General features: G+C 40.9%; 1 protein-coding gene and 2 non-coding genes across 4 annotated transcripts in view; all 3 read left to right on the forward strand.

The window, feature by feature from the left end:
* The window catches only part of nhsl2 (NHS-like 2), a 203644-nt gene that overhangs the window by 39956 nt on the left and 142652 nt on the right, over positions 1-21036 (forward strand). Inside the window, exon 1 of one of the 2 annotated variants that reach the window (XM_086276541.1) lies at positions 5291-5466. The exons of the other annotated variant lie outside the window; for it this stretch is intronic. Coding sequence (XP_086132667.1) covers positions 5367-5466 — 100 coding nt within the window. The 5' untranslated portion in view covers positions 5291-5366. Of the gene's footprint in view, positions 1-5290; positions 5467-21036 lie in introns of those variants that run through there. 2 annotated transcript variants of the gene reach the window in all.
* On the forward strand, positions 830-911 carry trnal-aag (transfer RNA leucine (anticodon AAG)). The gene has a single exon. It is a non-coding gene; the product is annotated as a tRNA-Leu (tRNA).
* trnae-uuc (transfer RNA glutamic acid (anticodon UUC)) lies at positions 1282-1353 on the forward strand. Its single transcript has one exon. It is a non-coding gene; the product is annotated as a tRNA-Glu (tRNA).

Consider the following 21036-nt stretch of genomic DNA (forward strand, 5'->3'; position numbering starts at 1 on the left):
CTTCCCCTTAGGATTGCCATGAAGGAAACAGGAAAACCAGCCAAAACCTGGCTAAGCGCATGTCACGACACAAAACAGCTAGCTGGTCAGGCCAGTTCTCAGCAGTCTGTTTAGACCTACAGTTCAGTGGCCGCTCTTCTACTGATGAGGATGTACACATTCTGGGCGGGGAGGTAGGATAGTGCGAGCGGGGAGTCAAGGAGGCCATTTATGTGAAAAGCAAATGGCCATCTTTGAACGGAGGGAGCAGGACTAAGGGTACATGTTTCACCATCTTTCAGTGCTGTGATTGCAGCCATTCCCCAACTCTCTGTGAATGGTAATCCTGTCCATTGATCAATGGTTGTGGCAATTTGCATGTGAATGATGATGAAAGTGAGCCAACAGCCCATTGTTAATCAGTGCAAACAAACTGATCACCATTGTTAATCAGTTTTGGGTATTATGCAAAGGTACTGTTTATGAAGTTGAAGAAACTCGTTCCAGTTTGTGTTACACCTTTGCAAGCTTTGCTGTTTCCCTGCTGTAACTACATGCCACTCAAGTGTGCTTCAAGTCCACCGCATTGTAAGGTGTTAGGTTGTGAGGTCTAAGGACCTGGGTTAAGGCTTTGGGCTCTTCACACGTGTGGGTTGAAATCTCATTGCTGCAATAGGATCTTACCCAGGGCAGGCAGATGCCATCCTGTCCAAAAACACTCAGTGAAGTAGGAGACCATTTCTTTCCTACAACATTAAGAGCATTGCTGAATGTTCTGGGCTTCTAGTTTGTGCTGCACCTTTTCAAGTTTTACCGTCTAGTACTTGGCTAGGAGGCTGCTAGTTGTAGTGGTAGCATGACCGAGCGGTCTAAGGTGCTGGATTAAGGCTCCAGTCTCTTCGGGGGCGTGGGTTCGAATCCCACTGCTGCCACGCAGATGTAGCTGCAAAGTTCCCTTGGTGTTGGGTTTCATGTCTTGCCAATAAATGGAAAGTCCTACATGGCATGGAGATGAAATTCTGTTGCCACACGTATGCCAAGTCCAACTTGCAGGAATCACCTCAAGAGTAAATCTTTTGATGGAGGGCTTTGAAGTCTTAACAACTTGCAGAATTTTCCCACCAGTTTTCAAGTTAATTTGTTGGTTTTCACTCATGGTGTCATCCCTGACTAGTTACTGCTTTTAACCAGAACCTGCAGCCAGTGGGGGAGTGGTTAAGGTGGTGCTGTGTTGCACTCACCATGACTGCAGAGTTACAAAAGTGTCCTTGATTTCACTACAGTGGTGTGCAAGCACCTCACTCCCATATGGTCTAGCGGTTAGGATTCCTGGTTTTCACCCAGGTGGCCCGGGTTCAACTCCCGGTATGGGAACGTGTCTTTAATGTTTCCCTAAGCCAAGGTGTACCGTGTGCTATTCCTCTACTGGGATAAATGGGGATGGTTATTGGCAGGTACCTGTTGACTTTTGACAATGTGCTAGTGAACAAAGCAATCACAAGGAGCTTCTTAGTGCAGCACTGCATACCCATTTGCAACCTCCAGTCAATACTCTCCAAGCAGGAGCAGAATACAGACTTTTCCCTCTTCCCCTTAGGATTGCCATGAAGGAAACAGGAAAACCAGCCAAAACCTGGCTAAGCGCATGTCACGACACAAAACAGCTAGCTGGTCAGGCCAGTTCTCAGCAGTCTGTTTAGACCTACAGTTCAGTGGCCGCTCTTCTACTGATGAGGATGTACACATTCTGGGCGGGGAGGTAGGATAGTGCGAGCGGGGAGTCAAGGAGGCCATTTATGTGAAAAGCAAATGGCCATCTTTGAACGGAGGGAGCAGGACTAAGGGTACATGTTTCACCATCTTTCAGTGCTGTGATTGCAGAGGGAAACATAAGGAAAGCCAGCCAACCCCTGGCTAAGTGCAAACTTACTAACATTGTCAATCAGTTTTTTTTCAAGTAGTTTTAGTTCGACTAGTTTTTTTTTTTTGCAGATATACTTAATGTAAGATTTCTTACGATGTGACTTTGATGTGTAATAAAACATTTTAACCACTGAAAATGCAACATAGAGATGCAAAGAATCTCATTTCTGGCTCTTCCTTTCTCCAACCAAATTAACAGTCGAAATCCAGTCTGTAGAAAGACTTCACAATGCTTGGCTATTTATCTCATTTTATTTTTGTTTCTTTTTCCTAAACAACACAGAAAACACATCCACAGACATACAGACCAATTTGTGTACTTCTACATCACTGCAGCAAAGTGAAAAGCATTATATTCTCAGCATATATTCTCTTAAATCGCTGTAATAGCCGTGGAGAGTTTAAAGATAGCACAAGAGGGTAACATTAACCTGAAGCATCCATTAAACTCTCATTTAGTTATCAAGATTCTCTTTTTTCTCATAGGTGCAATGTATGATTTCCTTTCAGGCTTTTCTTGCATGTCCTTGATTAGAGGGACATTCTTTGTTGGAAAAAAAAGTCCTGCATCCTCATCCAATAAAACATCAGAAATATTTGTACTTGAAGCAACGCCTGGACCCTTTTCAAAAAGAAAACCAAAGGAGACCTAAAAGAAACCAATCAAACATAAACTTCATTAAAAAAAACCCCCAAAGGATTATTTTAAACGGTGAAAAAAAATATATGTTCGAGTCAGCATCTGCTGTCCCTGCTCCACGTGTGTTCTCAGAATGCCTTTCAAGGGCTATTTGCAAATTTTTTCCAAACTGCCTTTGTGTACTTGTACGTTCAGAGCTTTTATTTGTATGTGTGCATCATGAGCTCAGTTTTGGCGTAAAGAAACCATCTTTGGTCTCCAGTGTAGCTCATGTTTTTCAGCTGTCCTGGCTTCATATGTGCGCCTGTGTGTTGCTCCATGCCCTCTATCCGCCCTCTGTAGTCATTAGTGCCCTGTGTGAAACAGGCACGCTGCCCCGTTGCACTCTCACACAGCTTATTTACTTTGCCTCACAAAGCTGTAGACAGTTCAGACTCTACTAGATCCGATTGCAGTGCAAACTCTTCATTTAAATATCTTCTAAAGTTGAAGCTGTTTTTCAGCTTTCAGCATTTCACCCACTCACCTTTAATGGAGATGCAATAAAATGTGTTATTCTTTTAAATGTTGTAAGTTAGCCAGACACTAATTTCAACTCCAAGGAAAGAAGGAAAGAAAGAATAGCTATGCTGCAAACTGCACACAAACAAAGCAACATGAACATTATGAGATTGTGATAAATGCACATTTATTACTAACTTTCTCAAATTAAATGCATTTTGCAGTGCAGTTCTGCTTCCAGTGCTTATATTTTTGCATCAATTCAAACCTCTCACACGTGTTGCTGCTTCTTTTTTGTTTACTGAAACCTCTATAAACACATGACTCGTCCACAATAGATTGTTGCTTTGTGTCTTATCTAACTAGAGCTGCATTAAACTTTTGGCATGTGGTGAAAATGAGTTTATTTAGAAATGCACAAGATCTGATGAGTTATAAAGACTAAGAATTTCAGTTGTCAGTTGTTAATAAAGATGTTCTCTATAACATGGGGCCATGAGATTATATAACAGTTGGGTGTGTCTTTCAGCACTGAGATTTATTTTTGAGGCCTCATGAGGGTCTGTTCTGGTCTGCGGGGCAAAATGAGGAACTAACCTTATTTCAGCCACACAGCATGGAGAGTCAGTGCAGAAACAAAGAACACGCCTGCCTGTCCTTTAGTTCCTCTTCATAGTTCATGGTCCCTTCTCATGTTCACATGTTCAAATAACACACTCCATGTTTAACTTACAAACTTTTTTAGGCTTGTTCGTGTGTTTGTAAAGGATTAGGGTTATAAAAAAGAGCAGTTTTTATTAGAAGTGTATTAGAGTGAATGTGAGATGGACAGTCGCTTTTTACTTTTTTGCAGAAAGTGGATTCTGTTTATCTGGACATTGCGTTTTCATCTTTTGGTTAAACAAACCTTGTCTGATTCTGTGTGTGTGAGGGGGTTTTGTGCTTTTTTTGCATTCCTGGATGTTTAAGTAGTGAGAAAAGTGTTGTTACTGTAGTACTCATAGAAACAAGAGCCAAAACAATAAAAACAATAGGCAAGTCCACCCAATTATTGTACAGTGTTACATTCTAACTCTTACTGCAAAAAGGATCACAGCTATAGTCCCACACAAACACTTTGTTGAATGTTTCTCTGCCTGCCTAAGCATGTATCCTAGCATTCACACGCATGTGACTCGTGTGCTCGCCAAAGGATACTTGAACATGAGGATGAGAGGAACCAGTGGATAGAGCCACTAAGCTTCTAAATGGTAGACACCCTGCACTACCATCAGCAGCCTGAATGCATCTTAACTGTTTTAAGAAAATTATGTAATGAGATTATAAGCGGTTATTAGAAGAAAAACACACTGTCTTACAGATCCTTTGTTTACAGGCTTTTTGTCTGACAGAGATCAACATTGACGACCATGAAGTCGGTTTTTCTGCAGCTGTTTCCAGCTTTTAAAAATTGACAGTTTAGATTTTTGTGAAGGAGTCACTCATGACTCATTGAGTGAATGCACTGTATGGCCAATTGGCTGCATGCAGTCAGTTGATGTCACATTTTCAGATTGCTTCAGATGTCTTGGATTCCCGGCTGAGCCAGTTGCCAAAAAAGTACCTGGTATCAGATACTACAATCTAATGGTAATGGTAACCTAATTATAATAATAGCTGCTGTTAGAACTCATGAAGTAAGACAAACAAGCGACCGCAGGATAAAACAGGAAAGCGTAATTGAATACGTGCATGTTTTTTAGCTTGTTCGCGTAGGTGCATTTGTTTTTGTATAACATCTGTTGCTTTCTGTGTTTATTTGCGTGTGCGTGTTTATTTCTGCTTCACCGTGAGTGTGTTTGTGTGTGATTGTTTATGGGGGGGCAGGCTGACGCAGCAGAACCAACTGCAGCTTGGCGTGCAATAGAGGCGGGTACACACACTCGTGTACACACACTTTATACACATGAGCACAACTTTGTATATACTACAGCTGCACAAACTGCTCACAAATGTGACGCTCGGATATTAAAGTGACATTTGAAACGACACGTTGAGCATGTGCAGATATGTGGAAGGACAAACATGCGCTCGTGGACACACACACGAACACACCATGGGATTGGTTTATCATGTGAACTGTCACTGTTGCTGCTTTTATTGCTGGAAAGAGACCACGTGAAAGAGAGAGAGAGAGCGAGGAGAGGGGCAGCGAGGGAGAGAGGTAAGTGTAATCAAAGGGGTGAGGACAGGGAAATAAGAGGGAGAGAGAAGGGAAAAGGAGTGAAGTGAGAGGATAGATAGATAGATAGATAGATAGATAGATAGATAGATAGATAGATAGATGCGTTGGAAAAGGAGGCGATCACCAGCACAGGCGAGGACGGGGGACAATGAAGATGAGGAGAAGGCGATCACATCTTTTAGAGTGCATTTCTTTAAAGGTGGAGCTATTTTCTTATTGTCTTATTGTCTTGTCATGTCAAGTGTGTCTTCAAGTGCCCAGTCAACACATAAGTGTTGTGTTGTAGGGCTGATGTGTGTGTGTGTTCATGTGTGGCAAACCTACAGAGTTGGTTTGTGAAACGAGCTGTGTTTGTGGGACGATGAGGATGTGATGAAGAGGAAGGTGTAGAGAAGATACACTCTGGCTCACACCTTTGGGAGCAGCCCTGCAGTGTGCATCAGGGGAATCTCCTGACTGACAATTTAGTGTCTTTCGCCTCTGTTGGACACTTCTTACTGCTGCCATTGGGGTTTCTTTTTCACCACTTTCTGTTTTATTTTGAAATCTTTCTCGAGTTTTTGTCCCGTTCACTTTCTGTTTGTGACACACCTGCACGTATACTTCTAAGTTCTCCGACTCTTGATCAATTGTCAGATGGTCTTTTTTGTTTACTCAAGCTTTCCATGATCTCATCCTTACAGTGTTCCTTGTGTTTCACTTTTGCTTTCATGACTGCCCCTTACATGCAATCTTCGCCATGCTGCCCTATCATTTGTTAATAATACACCTGGATATTGTTCTTTTTTTGTTCTCTGCTTCCATGTGTGTCCTGCATTTGAGTCCTCTTTGTCTGGTGACTGTTGACATACATAAAGCATGTATGTAAAGTATGTTTCACCACAGCTAGCTACAACAGTGAACTGACATTTACTTGAATTCAGAAATTTCACTTAATTCATCTTAATTAAGCCAACAAATAAAACCAGGCAGGGTAGTAATGCCCTCTGTTGGTCTCTTCGTGATAAAGTCACATGAAGGGAAACTGCTACGTGCTGCCTAAAATACAGTGTATTTGCATTATACTCTAATTTTCCTCCAATCTTTCATAAAAGTTTGGTCAGGCTGTTTTTTGAAAACATCTATATGTATGTGTAAAAAATACTATGACAAAGGCCTAGTTTTATACATTTCACTGTGTTGTACGATATTAAAATGACCACAGTTACTGTTACTGTCTACACATTCTGCCCCTGGTTAATGAAACCAAAGGATCATTTCCTGTGTCTTACTGATTCTTACTGTTAGCAGAGTGTCTGCACAGTTTTTGCTTTTGTTTCCTGAAAACATTTCTCTGCTACTGGAACAATAGAGCTGCTAGGTTTTCCTGTAACTACTAATTAGGTGCAGTACACACACACACACACACACACACACACACACACAAACACACACACACACACACACACACACACACACACACACACACACACACACACACACACACTCCTGATCATCAGTGCAGTCAACAAACTAATTAAAATCTAGACCTTTCTTCACTAAAATGTTAGCACACATTTCTTGAGTGGTGTGTATCATGGGTCTTACTGTTTGTCAGATATTTTAATAAAATATTCTTCAAAAGGCACCAACAGCTCAAGCACAGTAGAGAAGTCTCGTTCAGGGACTTGAGGAATGGAGGTAAAGACTAGCAGACAGCAGCTTCCTGCAGCTGCTTTGATTGACAGCTCACCTGCCAAAAAAAGCAGCCACTCCCCTAATGGTTACGCTTACCTGGAGTTATACAGTAGAACAACCGCTCTACAGTTGTTACAAAGGGGGAAACTTTCCAAGGAGACAAACACAGTTTTGTTTTAATAGCAGGCAGCAAATGTGCTGTGAAATCGCTGTAGCCTCTAGCGGCCACTAGAGGAGCTGTAGTGGCTTTTAGATTGGTTTAATTTTGTATCCCTGGAGTTTGCCTTTACTGTCTAAACATGGCAAAAAGCATCAGTAGTGTTTTGTTTATAATTTGCAAGGAAAAATACTTCATTTGCATTTCCATGTCTTTATGTCGTAGCTGTACACGCTGCCACGTGGGGCAGTGTGAAAAACATGTGAAAACAGCACTCACAGAGCACAGCTCCCCTCTAAGGCAAAGGGCTAGACTAAAACTGGTGTTTTATGATGGTTTTATTGCAATATCGTGACTTTAGCCTGCTAGGGCGACAATGTGATGTTGTAGGGCAACATATTAAAAAATAGTGTGTCGTACAGCTCTCGCCATGCTCTTTCATGTAATTTATTACTGGATATTTCTGTTTCTTCAAATTATTTTGAGGATCGACTTGAAGGTCAAGTTCAAGTGCGTAGCCATCCTATATATTCATGTCCCCCAATTGATAGTATACTGCTGTGGATTTTGAAGATGATCCATCGAAAATTGTGGGTAATATAAAGCTTTTATTGATTTTCACATTTGGTGCAACCTTGATTAGATTTTCACCAAAATTAAATCAGCTCAAGCTGTTATTGGTATCTACCATCACACAGAATTGAACATGATATCATGAAAACTTTGGACACTAGACAAACAGACAGACAAACAAAGGGAATGGATTACATACTCCCCTCTCTCTTTTGGGGGAGAACAATTGGAAATACATATGCTCTCATTCATGTTTGGACTAGTGCTGGTGTCTTTGCTTTGCCCCTTCCTTTTGCCCCTCCATTGTTCTTAAAACACTTTTTGTGGTGTAGTGAACCAAGTAAAATCTGCTTCTGTTTCTTCCGTTGTTTTTTTGCACTTTGCCCTCTTTGTGATGAACTCTGCTGGTTCTTCCATTTACAGTTTGAGATAAACTTTCAGCCAATCACAGATTGCCCTGAGGTGAGAATTTGTTGATTTGCTGGAGCGTGCCACAGGCGTGGTTAAACGAGCTGACTAACGTGAGCTATGCAGACAGGCAGGAAATTGGCATCTATTAATGTTACTAATTAAAGTTTCTCTAGAACTCCTACAGTTTCTTAAAAAACTGGATTATAAATAGTGGCAATCAAAAAAATTTCCACTACACAGCAAATTCAAAAGTGTGAAATGTTTTGGTGTTAACAGTCTTCTTGCAAAAGTAGAGTTAATTTTACTCTAAGCAGAGTCACATTCTTTTAGTGTAACTCTGAGGTGTAAAATGATAGTAGTTAAAATCGAGTGTTAAAAATGAGTGTTTCTCTGTCAAATCTGGAGGTGTTACAATGGAAACATTAACTCTTGACTTCTTAACTCTGAACTCCTAGAGGGGCTATGACACCAACAGAGTAAATTCACAGACTCTGCCCCCAGCACGGCTCCAATCGAAGCTGAAGTGAAGCCATTTCAGAACATTTTGCTCTACATATTTGAGTTGTTTGCCATGCTTGGTAAGTCATTTTTTCAAAGATTGTTTCAATTATTTCTATTAGCTTTTACTTCTGTAGCTCTTTGGAGTTGAGACAAAGCTGTGTGAAAGGCATTAGCCATGTTGCTCGGTGATAGCATAATATTCTGTTTTAGCTAGCTGAAAGGTGTTGTTTGCGGGCAAATACCACAGCCTTGAAAAAAAGCTTGCATGTGAATTTTCAGTCAAACTTTTGGTCAAATACACCTAAAACAATGTCTAGAACGTTAAATGTTGGTATAATGGTGCTACTTGAAGCCTGAAAACGATCGCCCATAAAAAAAACGAGCAAACAGCAGTAGCTGACGTCCTGACTGGATTCTACGTTAGCATAGATCCCTCCAGAGTTTTGTGCACACGGTTTAGGTAAAAATGAAAAAGGTTGAGGTTTTACATTTAGTTCAGTATTACCTGTTGCCTGTGTCCTTGTCTTTTGGGAAAATACTTTACACAAGTAATGGCTCAAAGAGAATTCCTTTTTTTTTTTTACTGTGCTGCAATTGTTTACTGGATTATTTGTGCCATTAATTAGTGTCAACTAATTTTTATTCAATCTCCGCACAGGATATGCTTGTGAAGATGGAATATGGGGGAGAGCAGAAGTGCGTTGAAGTTCCACAGAGGGATGAATGAAGGACATGCATATTGTATTGAAGAAATAAGTGACGAGAATGCTGTTATTTGCATTTACTATGTCAGACCTTTTGATAAACAAAATTCTAATGAAAGTGAGAACATGTACACTGTTACATCTTTCAGAAAATGTTTTGAAATTGTGGTACACAGTTCAGAATAAATGTTTTCCAAAAACCATTGCATCTTTTTAGTTCCAAAAGAAATTTCTAGAAATTCAGAACAGTAAAATTCCCGCTTTTTAGAATGAATTAGAAGATAACTCTTACGTAGTTAAACTAAAATACTCTTTGAGAGTTAATATATAAACTCTTAACACCAAGTGTTAAATTATCAACTCCAGACAGATTTGGTGTTTAACACTAAATCAGAGTTAACGTACCAACTCTCCAAAAAGAGTTAAATTAACACTCTCTGGTGTGGACCCATATAGACACTTTAATAGTGTTGAAATCAAATCCGACAGTGTTAATTTGGACATGCTGGATTTGCTGTGTAGAGACCAAAGCACCTGAGATTTAAGTGTTTATGCTTTAGCTGTTGTTTAGCTGTTTACACCTTGCATCTAGAACTCCTTTAACGACGATGACCTGCGATGTATAATTGCATCCTGGATCGCCAACTTTCGTGCTAATTCAGCACTTCTTTATTGTTTTGTGCCACAGAGCATTGGAAATAATATAACTCCTACATGTTGGACCTTCACTCATAGAAAAGTTGTTGCTGCACATTTAAATATTTACACACTCTCACACCCGGAGCTGCTCGTTGGTTATGTAATGTCTGGCTAAATAATTCATGTTCGTTTTGTGTGTTCACTACCAGATGATACGGAAATTATTCGCAGACGTGTTCGAGCTCACTCTGGTTTCTTCCTGATGAAGCTTTTCATGTCAAATATGCCAGGCCGTGCCAGAGACAGTCAGATATGTGGATAAGTAGGAAGAGGAGGAGGAAGTTAGTGATAAGGATTTGTGTGTCAGATAAACACTGACGGAGATATGAAGACGCTGGTTTGATGCGCCCCTGCGAGTAGTTTCAGGAAATAAATGCATGTTGATCAGGCGATGCAGATCATTTGATTTCTGCAGAACTGGAGGCTGACTTTAAGAAACTTTGTGAAACAAAAAAGTCAATGATGAATCGATAAAATGTTACAAAAAAAACTGGTTACGCTGTACACTTGGCATGCAGAGGCCAAGGGGGAACTCGTGTTCAGGAAATCTGTGTGGATGCATTACACAAAACACAAACTCACAGAAACTCACAAATGCTGATTTGAGTCATTTTGCTATCAAACATCTGCTGTTTCCTATTTAAAATCATGCTGTGAGTCTGCTGTGTGTGCGAGCGCTTTGTTGTTGTTGTTGTGGTTGGTAAATGTATTCTGACATACATTATGCAAGTGTGTTTCACTTCTATAACTTCATCATGTTTTCGTCACTGGAAGAAATGCACTCATATTAACATATCGAGTTTCTGAAATTGACAGCAGTTGTTTTTCCCTTTAAGGTGAATTTTATGTTTAACATAAATGCTGTGTATGTTGAACATATTTTCCTTTCTGCTAAATATGTATTGGTTAGTGATGCTAGAACTTTTAAATTGAAAGAGACAGCCGTAACTCAATAGTTGAGCTCGTTTCTGACACTGGGAGAAGATTATTCCCATACCAGGAGTTGAACCCAGGCCACCTGGGTAAAAACCAGGAAATCTAGCCGCTAGACCATATGGGAACCAACTGGGATTTTATACTCTCTGCAGCTGCGCATCCTCTAGGGTCTGCCTAGATCCCTCTTATATAAGGTTGATCATCAGGCAATGAGCATAAGGGTCCGCACAGACTAGTCCGCTGGAGCAAATACACCTGCATCCAAGTAAAGTATTACAGGGATGACGACTCAGTGTCAGGTCTCCAGCTATCCTTGTGCATGTCCACAAGTTAGAGGACATACACAGGGTTGTTCCCAGGACTTTTGAAATTGGGGTCCAGCAACTAGTCAGTGGTTATATAGTAATACAAACTAGCAATATAACTTGAAAACTAGTGCAAAATTCAGTGAGTAGCTTAGCCACTGAGATGAAGGCCTAGAGACCAGTTGGCAAACTTAGTCGCTAGGGAAAAATATATATTTTCCGACCTGCTTGCAAGTAATGGGTCCACTGAAGCATGTGTACAGTATATGCACAGGTGGTAGGGACTTGGAATAAGGAGAGCAGAACTACATAAAGATGTTTTTCCCTTTTTCATTTAATTTGTTTATTACTACTGAGGCTTAAAAAAAAACATTAGTTAGTTACCGGATATGTTTTTACCCCCGCTTGAGGAAGAACATTTTGTTATCTGACTATAAGAGTTGTGTCACATGTACAAACAACAAACTAGCGTTTGTTCATGCCAAGCAGCTTCAGGCTGAAGGCCGGTCTGCTGTTTGACCCAGCTCACATGACAGGGCTCAAAGTGCCACTGGGATTAGAATGTACCTTGAAATGTTTGTTGTCCCGAAGGAAATTTCCCAGTGGATTTCAAAGAAGGAATAAAAAGAAAGAAGATGAGCCTAACTCATCAGCTCTCCATCTGTCTCTCTGTTGGATCTTTTGTGTGTGTGACTGGAGCAGCTCCCAAAGAGCTGTCTGACATTTCAGTGTGCCTGACACTTTTAAATGAGTTCATTTGTCTGTGTCTCCTAAAAGTCCTGTTGTTAGAGAGCCTGAATGAAGGAGGAAACATCTCGTTCTCACAGGACTTTAAGCAATTGTGCTTTTGTGAAGCTCAGCTTGATGCCAAGCTGTTGCCAAATGCAGTGATTTTTATTAGGTTAAAGTTAATTTACTGTTGTGTTGGAACAGATATTTCATCCAAATAAGTTACCAAGATATCACTAATGTCCTGGTTTCATGAAATAAAAATGCAAACTGTATGGTTTGGGTTTTTTTTAGACTAAGCTAGTTTTTTTTGGTGTGTTTTTTTTAAATTGGAATTTAGTAGCACATTACTGTCTACATTACGGACCTTTTTCCTTTGGATGTTTTTGCTTCCACATGTCCATTGAAGTTCTTAGCAAAGTTACAAAGGCAAGGCTGGGATGGTTTGGTCATGTGCAGAGGATGGATAGTGGATATACTGGGAAAAGGAAGATGCACCTGCCAGGTAGAAGAAGAGGAAGGGGATGGGTCATGTGATATACATGCTCTTTGCAGAGACCTTAGACCCACTTTTGGAGTGCTCAGAGTTAACAGATCACTGCCATGTCATTTTTTGGGGGGAGCCAGACATGACTGTTAATGTTAGGAAGCTGTATCCACAAACTGTGCAGGTCCAATAGACAGGCACATTGAAAAATGCCTCTGTCTTCATTCTCAATCATCCAGTTGTTAAGTGGTTGAGCAACTGGACTTCTTCTTTTTAGGTTCTGGGAGATGTTTTATTCACATCTATGAGTTCTGAAAACTTAATGAGTCTGTGAATTAAACGTGAATCAAGCCAGGTAGTGCAGTCAGGTGTGCTTTAGCTTGTGGTGACATTAAAGCTATTTTCCCAGAAGTCAAACCCAGGACACCTGAGTGAAAACCAGGTTCCTAACTGCTTGACTCCCACATGGGAGAGTGTGCAAGGCTACCTCCACTCTTATGAAATTAAGGATATTGCCATAGTGCAGTCTTGAAACCCCCTTGAAACTGGTTGCAAAGAAGGTGCTCCATCAAAGAAACTTGCTAAGACTCTGTTTTAGCTGCCACAAATTTGCATTGAAGCCATTCCTCCATTGCACATGAATAGCTTCCACTGGTACCTTTGTTGATCCATAAGTATGTGGATTCCTAAAGCCTTTTTGAGTTGAATTTGAACTTGCCCAGGGCATACCCTGCCTCACACCCTATGGCAGCTGGTATTGGCTCCAGCCCCCATCCCTTTCTGGGACTACACAGACGCACATACAAACACACACTGAGCCTGGGGGGTCTGAAGCTGGAGGCAGTGGACTAGAAAGAAACAGGCCTGACATTTAGACTGCTGGCAGAGTATTGTGGTATCAAAGAGTCACATTTTACTCCTCTAATAGGGCCAAACAGAAATATGAGCTGGGAGGGGAGTAGGTTTTTGACGGTTGATTATTTGTGGCTAAGTATACCAGACTTATTAACTTCATACGTAAGGCTACAGCAGTGGGGGTGCTGGTAGAGCAGTGGCTGCATCGCGTGGGACACTTTTACATAACCACCAATTAGCCCGGATTTAGACATAATTTATAAACTTCTCTGGTTCTGATGCGAACATAAAAGTATATTGAGCCACGAAATTATGAAACCTACTCAACATATGGGAAGAAAGAGGGGGGTAGTGGGATCAAATGGAAATAACAGAGACATGGAAGGAAACTAGTTACATGAGTAACTCTGAGTAAGTACAGGAGTGGTTTGACAAAGTAAAGCAGTTATAATGTCGTGTTCCAAGGGTTGGGATAACATCCGGCTTGGAAATGAAACATTTCTGGATCATTTACAATCTGAAATAGGAAGAGTAGAAAGATAAAGACAAAGACAATTAGCTAAACTGTCCCATATATTCACCACACAGTCATTAAGTCGTATTCTATTAAGCTTTTGTCTGTACCCTGCCTGGGGGAGAGAAGGGAGATAGGTGTCTTTTGATCTTAGAGTCTGATCGCAAGAAATCAGTCTGTGGAAGATAAGTTTTTTTTTTTTTAATTTAATTAAAACCAAAGTCTTCCTGTAACTTCATACCAAGTGCTTAAATCTGACAGAAGTCTGAATGTGGGCTCTAGTTTGGACTGTAGGCCCAAACCTCCTCCTGCCGCCTCTGATGCAGTTCATAAATGTGACATTTCATTGATTCAAATCATGACTAAGGTTTCACTGTGGTCAGGAAGCCTGGTATCAGGACTTACCAAGTGTTTTTTTACAAGTGTTTTTCTTATTCAGTGTTTTTCTCGTTTTTGCTATGTAATTTTGCACTGTCCACTTTCTGCTGTAACAAAACAAATTTCCCACTTGTGGGACTAGTAAAGGTTATCTTATCTTAACCCCTTCTCATAGGTGTTAATGTGTTTACAGCAGAAGATGTAAAGGTAGCAGATTATCATTTGTCAACAAGCTTCAGTAATGCCAAGTGTGGCTGGGATTGAGCTTTCCTTCCAAATATTTTGCAAAGCTGTTTTTCTTGAGTAATGTGTCAGGAATATATCATCTATTCAAATATCGACTAGCTAGCTAACATACTGCTAACTTCTAACTTTCTTTCATAAATGCCTGGATGTTAAATTCTGTTGAATATATTGGATATTACACAACCACTGGTTGTTAGGGAACCATTTTCATTGCCTTAATAGTTGGCTAGTGGTTCCTGGAGTTTGCTGCCTGTCACTTGTCGAAAGAAGGCACCACGCTAGTAACCTGTTAGTGATTGCTTTGGTTGCTAGCAAGTTCCAATGGTTGCCGGTAGTTTTTCACATCTGTCTACAAATACTTGCTGACTAGTCAAATAGTAGTAAAACTTGATGAAGTGCCACACAAACTGGAAATGGAGAAGGCCAAAGTGAAGTCAACCTGTTTTAAAAGTCCATAATTTATATTTAATTACAACTCCACAAATATTTTAGCAACCAAAGCAATCACAAGGACGTATTTGCCAACCAGTTCTTCAGAACTGGTTGGCAAACCAGTGGTTATAAGGTGGTTGCTTGGTGATCACTAGACCTGTGTGATTGGGACTTTAGCAATGACTTTCCATTCAAGTGCCTTCAACAGTTTTTGGAGGTTGAAACCAGTGGTTGGGGAACACTTACTTCTCTCTCGTGACCATCTGTTCCAACTGTTGCATGTTGCTGGCAGTAAATTGGCAGCAACATCCATCTGCTGTACCAAAAGCTGAATTGTCACCTAAAATCCACCAACCGATTTGAAAAGCTTAAAGGTATGTTCGCATACCGGGAATCGAGCTCAGGTCACCTGGGTGAAAACCAGGAACCCTAACCGCTAGACCATATGGGAACTTTGCAAGCTGAAAATAAATAAATCCATAAACCTGAAAAATAATCCAGGGCCTTTTTATGTAGGTCTCGAATGCTGTTGATAAACTTCACTGGGGGTCCAAAGAGTGAGTTAGGAGTGGGATCACAAATAAAACAAAATACATATTTTTTAATTTTGTGAGTTGAATAAGTGATTTTAGTGAGTCCAAACAACCCTATTTTTGATGGTTTGCATGTTTGATTTGGTAAAGACCTTGTGCCAGATGCAGCCCTTCTCATTTATCAAGTCCGTGTAGTAACACTAGAAGTACGCTGGCTTGTGGTCTCCTTAAATACTTCTAGGACTAGCAGTATTTGAACCCATATCCCCAAAGTGACTGGAGCCTTAATCTTAGACCAGTTGGGAAAGCAGCAAGCACCATACCATTGTGGCAAACAGTTTTCGAAAGGTGGCCTTTGAAGGCAAACAGTTACTGAATTTAATTGCACTTTTTACAGTTGGCAAGTGTTTGTGGTCAAGTTGGCGTTTACCATGCAAACTAGTGGCACCTGCGGCAACAACCTGCTGTGTCTCAGAAGGAGGGTTTTGGTGCAAGACCCTCTTTGTGAACAATTTCACAATGTGACTGTCAGGAACCTCCGTCAACCATTCGCCAGCCACTTGGGAAGTACAAGTGCCCTGTGATTAGCAAGTTGTTGCCAGCTGGTGTCTAGGTCTGTGTGAGTGGGGCTTTCGTGACCAACTTTCACAGCAAGTGACTTTAACGTCCAGCAACTCCTCGCCAATGTTCAGGGAATGCATGTTTTTTCTTATGACCTGGTCATGGACTTGTCTCTAGGCCTGTATGAACTTGATCCTTAACATCTTATGGTTAATGGTCATATTTCTGCAAAACATCCAAAGTCTGTGTTCCCTGGGTGACATCACAGTGGCTACATCCATCTTTTTTGCTGTCTATGTGCTGTCAGGTGAAACAGAAGTTAAAGTTCCTTGCTCCCAGAAACCTCGCTGACCAGTTCTGATAGGAATCTTTCTCTGTTCAAATTCCCTGTCTGTGATTTCCCAGCTGGACTCAGCCTGAAACTGAGAACCTCTCCAGCCTGCAGGAAGCTCCTGGCCCAGATACCAACAGACTCATCTTCAGTCTGTTGCTCAGCAGTGGGAGAAACATGCTCTGTGCTAATTAAAGTATCTCCCTCAGCTGGGTTTCACTTGAGTCAGCGAATTTCGTTTGTATAAGAGTGATTTCCATCGGCCTCTAATTCACCCCAGGCAGCTGTACTTGTATGTATTTGTCTCACATACTCAGAGGAAATAACATTCTCCCTGTTTCGTTTTGTTTTTCCATTTTCTGTTTTTTATGTCTGTATTTTCATTACGGTCCTGTTAGGATTACATCTAGGTTTTACAGAACAGGCCCAATACACACATAACACAGTAGCTTTCTTGTTTTTTTGGCAGCATAAATCGTGATCTCAAAAAGTAGGCTGGAAGTATTATTAAAGAAACTTGTTCTGTAGCAAGCCGAAAGGGTTTTGAAATGCTGATTTTGTTTCATTAGCTTTTTTGAAAGCATGTTTTAGACTCCAAGAGACAAATAAATCTACCTCTTGACATCCTACCGATGAGTTACTGTCGCCTGGGTTGCACTCTTCAGATTTCCCCATTCGCTCCTCACATCTTTCACTGTGGTGCATCTCCACGTTTTCACGTGTCAGCTCAATCGCATTGGTCAAACTGTCACTCGTCTTGTGTCTCCCATTGCTGCTGTCTTTTTCCATCTTTTTCTTGGCAGTGTTGTGTTTCAGGTGCCTTTTTTTTCTCATTTCAGTCTCAGTCTCATTCTGCAGATTGTCAGGTGATGGCAGATGACAGAGGGCAGGCGAAAGACAAGAACGAACAGTGAATTTGTGAGGAAGGAAACTGGGAGGACAGAGAGATATAAAAAGGAGAGCATGAAGATTGGAGATATTAACTGAAAATTGCATAATGTGCGATAGCAGACTTCTAGTTTAATCCATGGTTATGCATGATCATCAGGGATTCTCCTGTCACCATGAATTTCAGAAATGAAGGAAAAACCTGTAGCCCTATCACACCAAAGTAAAAATAAGACAGCAACGTGGAAAAAATCGGTGGTTTCCCAGTGATTGCAATAACTTTTTTGTGGTCTGAGAAATGTTTCAAGTAGTTGTGTCGACAAACATCACCCAGAGATTTGAGCGACCTCTGGGTGACCACTTTCAATTGTAATGTGATTACACAAGTTGCCTGATGGTAGCAGTTGTTTTGTCCTACTCGTTCTGACTGCAATCAGACAGATTGTCCATCTAAATAGCCGTAATTTATAAACAGACAGGTTACAAACACATTGCAATCATTTGCAGCAGCCGGCATCAGATTTTTGAGTATTGCCAATTCATCGAAATTAATCTCCATATTGTTACAAAAGATTGCATGTAGTTTCCAACTTGACCCCATTCAATCCCCAAATGAGGCAAGCGCTTTTCCACGCTGTCAATCTCATTACTTTACTGTAATGTGTGCTTTGGCACTTAATTGTAACTGAATTGGAACAACTAAACATGCAGGAAAAATAAGGGACTTAAAAGAGCAGAGTAAATTAAAACTTTAACAATATAATAACGAAAAAGGAGCGATGCACGGAAGGAAAGGAGCAAAGTAACAAGGACAGAACAAAAAGATAAATTTAGGATGAGGTTGAAAAAAAGAAAGTGAGAGGTGACAAAGTGAAAGTTGACTAAGGGATTCTGGGTAAAAACAAAAATTGAAGAGAAGGAGGAAAGAAGGAAAGATGGATTGGTGGGTGTGTGGTTGAAAACGAAAGATCGTTACAGTGTTTTGCCCTCTGAGAAGGAGAGCGTCATTCATCAGCTTCTCTATTAGTCTATTTGTGTGTGTGGGTGTGTTTTAGTAGTGCTGAATTCCAGCAGGCGTTCCAGTTTCAAGAATGCATGTGTGTTTGTGCAAACACTACTGGATACTTTTTCATGTATGTGTACGTTACATATGACATTCACTTTGTGTTTACACCAAGATCAATAGAGTATTAGAAACTGTAACTCACCAGACAGGTTTGGAGAGTGCTGCTTATCCGGAGGTTCCTTCTTCTATGTGTGTGTGTGTGTGTGTGTGTGTGTGTGTGTGTGCGTGAGTGTGTGAGTGTGTGTGTGTGTGTGTGTGTGTGTGACTGTTATTACCAGCCTGGTTGACAATGATGTGCTTGTCTGTTGTTTATGTGCTCACTCTGACGGTGCAGTTTTCTCTCTGCTGAAGGTCATTCGAGGTTTGATATTTGGATTTTCTGTTGAAAAGCTCTAGAGCTGAAAGTCAAACCCTGACTACTGCATGTTGTCATATCATGCTACATGTCCTTTTATATTAAGACATATATAACATGATATGTGTGTGTGTATACCATGGTTAGACATCTTTGTGAAGACAGAAAATTGACATGCCACTATACGTACTATACCAACAGGCCTTATTGGGACTAAATGCCCATCACCACAAGTTTGAAGGCATTTTTGAAGCTCAAAATGTGGTTTTAGTGACAGGGTTACAATTAGTTTGTGGTTAGATTTAGGGCTGATTTAGGCTGAGGGTTAGGCATTCATCTTTGATGGTTAGGATAAGCAGCTAGAGAAAGCATTTTGTCAATTAGATGTCCTCACTAAGATATGAAAACGAGACTGTGTGTGTATATTCAGTTCTTGGTCACTTAATTAGGTACACCTGTTTGTTGAACACTTATTTAATAAGCTCAGTGCCTATACACATGGTCAAGACAAGGTGCTGAAGTTCAAAAAGAGCATCAAAATGTAGAAGAAAGGAGATTTAAGTGACTTTGAATGTGGCATCCGTGTTGCTGCCAGACGGGCTCGTCTGAGTATTTCAGAAACTGCTCTCCTGCTGACATTTTCACACACAACCATCTCTATGGTTTACAGAGAATGGTCTGAAAAAGAGAAAATATCCAGCGAGCGGCAGTTCTCTGGGAGAAAATGTCACGTTTGATGCCAGAGGTCAGAGGAGAATGGCTGAGTAATTACTCGAATAATCAGTTGTTGCAATCAAACTGTGTCGCAAAGAATCTCTGAACGCAGAACACATTACACCTTGAAGCAGCTCGGCCACAGCAGCAGAAGACCACACCCGTATCAGCTAAGAACAGGAAGCTGAGGCCACAGTTCACACAGGCTGACAGAAATTGAACTGAAAAATGAAAACATGCCACCCAGTCTGCTGAGCTGTCAGAGCGTCTGTCCACCGTCCCCCAGTGTGTAATTCTAGTAATTTAACAACTCTCTGTGTAGTTCAGAGGTTTCAGTTTTTTGAACTTTATGGTCTTTGCTTTTGTCCATTGGATGACCTGCTTACATCCTAAAAATGTTAATTTAATTGGCCTGAAGCACACTTTTGGAACATGACACTTCTTTATGTTTTTTGTCTGCTCCACCATCAGTTTGTCGGCCCCTCTGTAGGAGAATCTGCAGTGACATTTGTATCGGGCTCTTCAAACGGTGCTTTATGTTGGGGCTCTTCGTTGTAACATGAAAAGGCTCTGCTGAGCTGTCCAGCTTTGTGTTGGATTAGGTTTTGATCTTTAGTCCCTTTATGGTGGCTGAGCGTGAGCCCCTCGTCCTTCCTACATTACTTCAATCACAAATTTCTCTTTTCCCCCCTGATTACCCCTTTCAGTATTTTTCTTACTCTCTCCTTAAAACCTCCTTTCCTTTCTTTGTCAAGTACCTTTTATCACCTGTTGATTCCTGTTATAGGATGCATTCATTTCTAATTCATTTATTTCCTTTCCTACTAAACTTGTTCACTTGTCCTAAACATTTGTTTCCTTCCCCGTTTGCTCTCCTTTCCTTCGGCCTCCTTCCTTCTTTCTGTCTAGACAGACTCAGCAGTAGATATTCTGTAATCAGCCTCACATGTTCCTCGGCTCACACAGGGCTGCTGCTGTCCCCACACAAACTGACTGGACCCGCGTATATATGTGTGTGCGCACCTCCTTCCAGACCTACTTTTTGATCTAAGTGCCAGTCTATTTCACATGCAAATGATTTAAAGTGTATCTCTCTCTCTTTTCCTCTCTTCTGTCATCCCTCCCTTCGTCCAGCTGCAGCATGAAGCAGAGAGAGGATGCCTTTATGTTTGGAAAGGCTGTCACCCCAGAAATTGGGCCACAAGATTTTCTGCTCTGTGTCAGGTCAAATATCTCTAGAAATAATTGTGTGTGCTTCTTAGCAGTTCGTGAAGTGTGACATCCTCATAGTGAGGTCACAGGGAGGTTGTTTGGGTGGATGCTGCTGAGCATACAAATCACGTGTTTTGAAGGTTCAGGTGAATTTGTGTTTGAACCACGCGTGTTTTGAAACTTGCCTTGGTAGAGTTATGTTAACTAAGCACAAAGGTATCCAACTGTGCCCAGTCATGGCAGGATCTTTGATGTATAGTGCTGTCAACTAAACCTAATAACTGATATGGCAGCAACAACTGTTTGTGATAACAGGCAATGAGTCTTTTACAGCGCTGTGGAGGAGTTTTGGCCCACTCTTCTTTGAGAAATTCTCTTAATTCAGCCACGTTGGAGGGTTTTCTACCATGAATGACCTGTTTATGGTCAACTGTTGGTCTGATGTTCACTAATGAAATGCTGTGTTGGTTGTACGCCAGATGTAACAGGACTCAAACCTTCCAAA

This window comes from Aulonocara sp. 'chitande type north' Nkhata Bay, linkage group LG3, assembly GCF_057382095.1.
Source record: "Aulonocara sp. 'chitande type north' Nkhata Bay isolate Kocher_YH1m ecotype deep benthic linkage group LG3, A_spYH_male_GT1.1, whole genome shotgun sequence".
In the NCBI taxonomy this organism is placed as follows: Eukaryota; Metazoa; Chordata; class Actinopteri; order Cichliformes; family Cichlidae; genus Aulonocara; species Aulonocara sp. 'chitande type north' Nkhata Bay.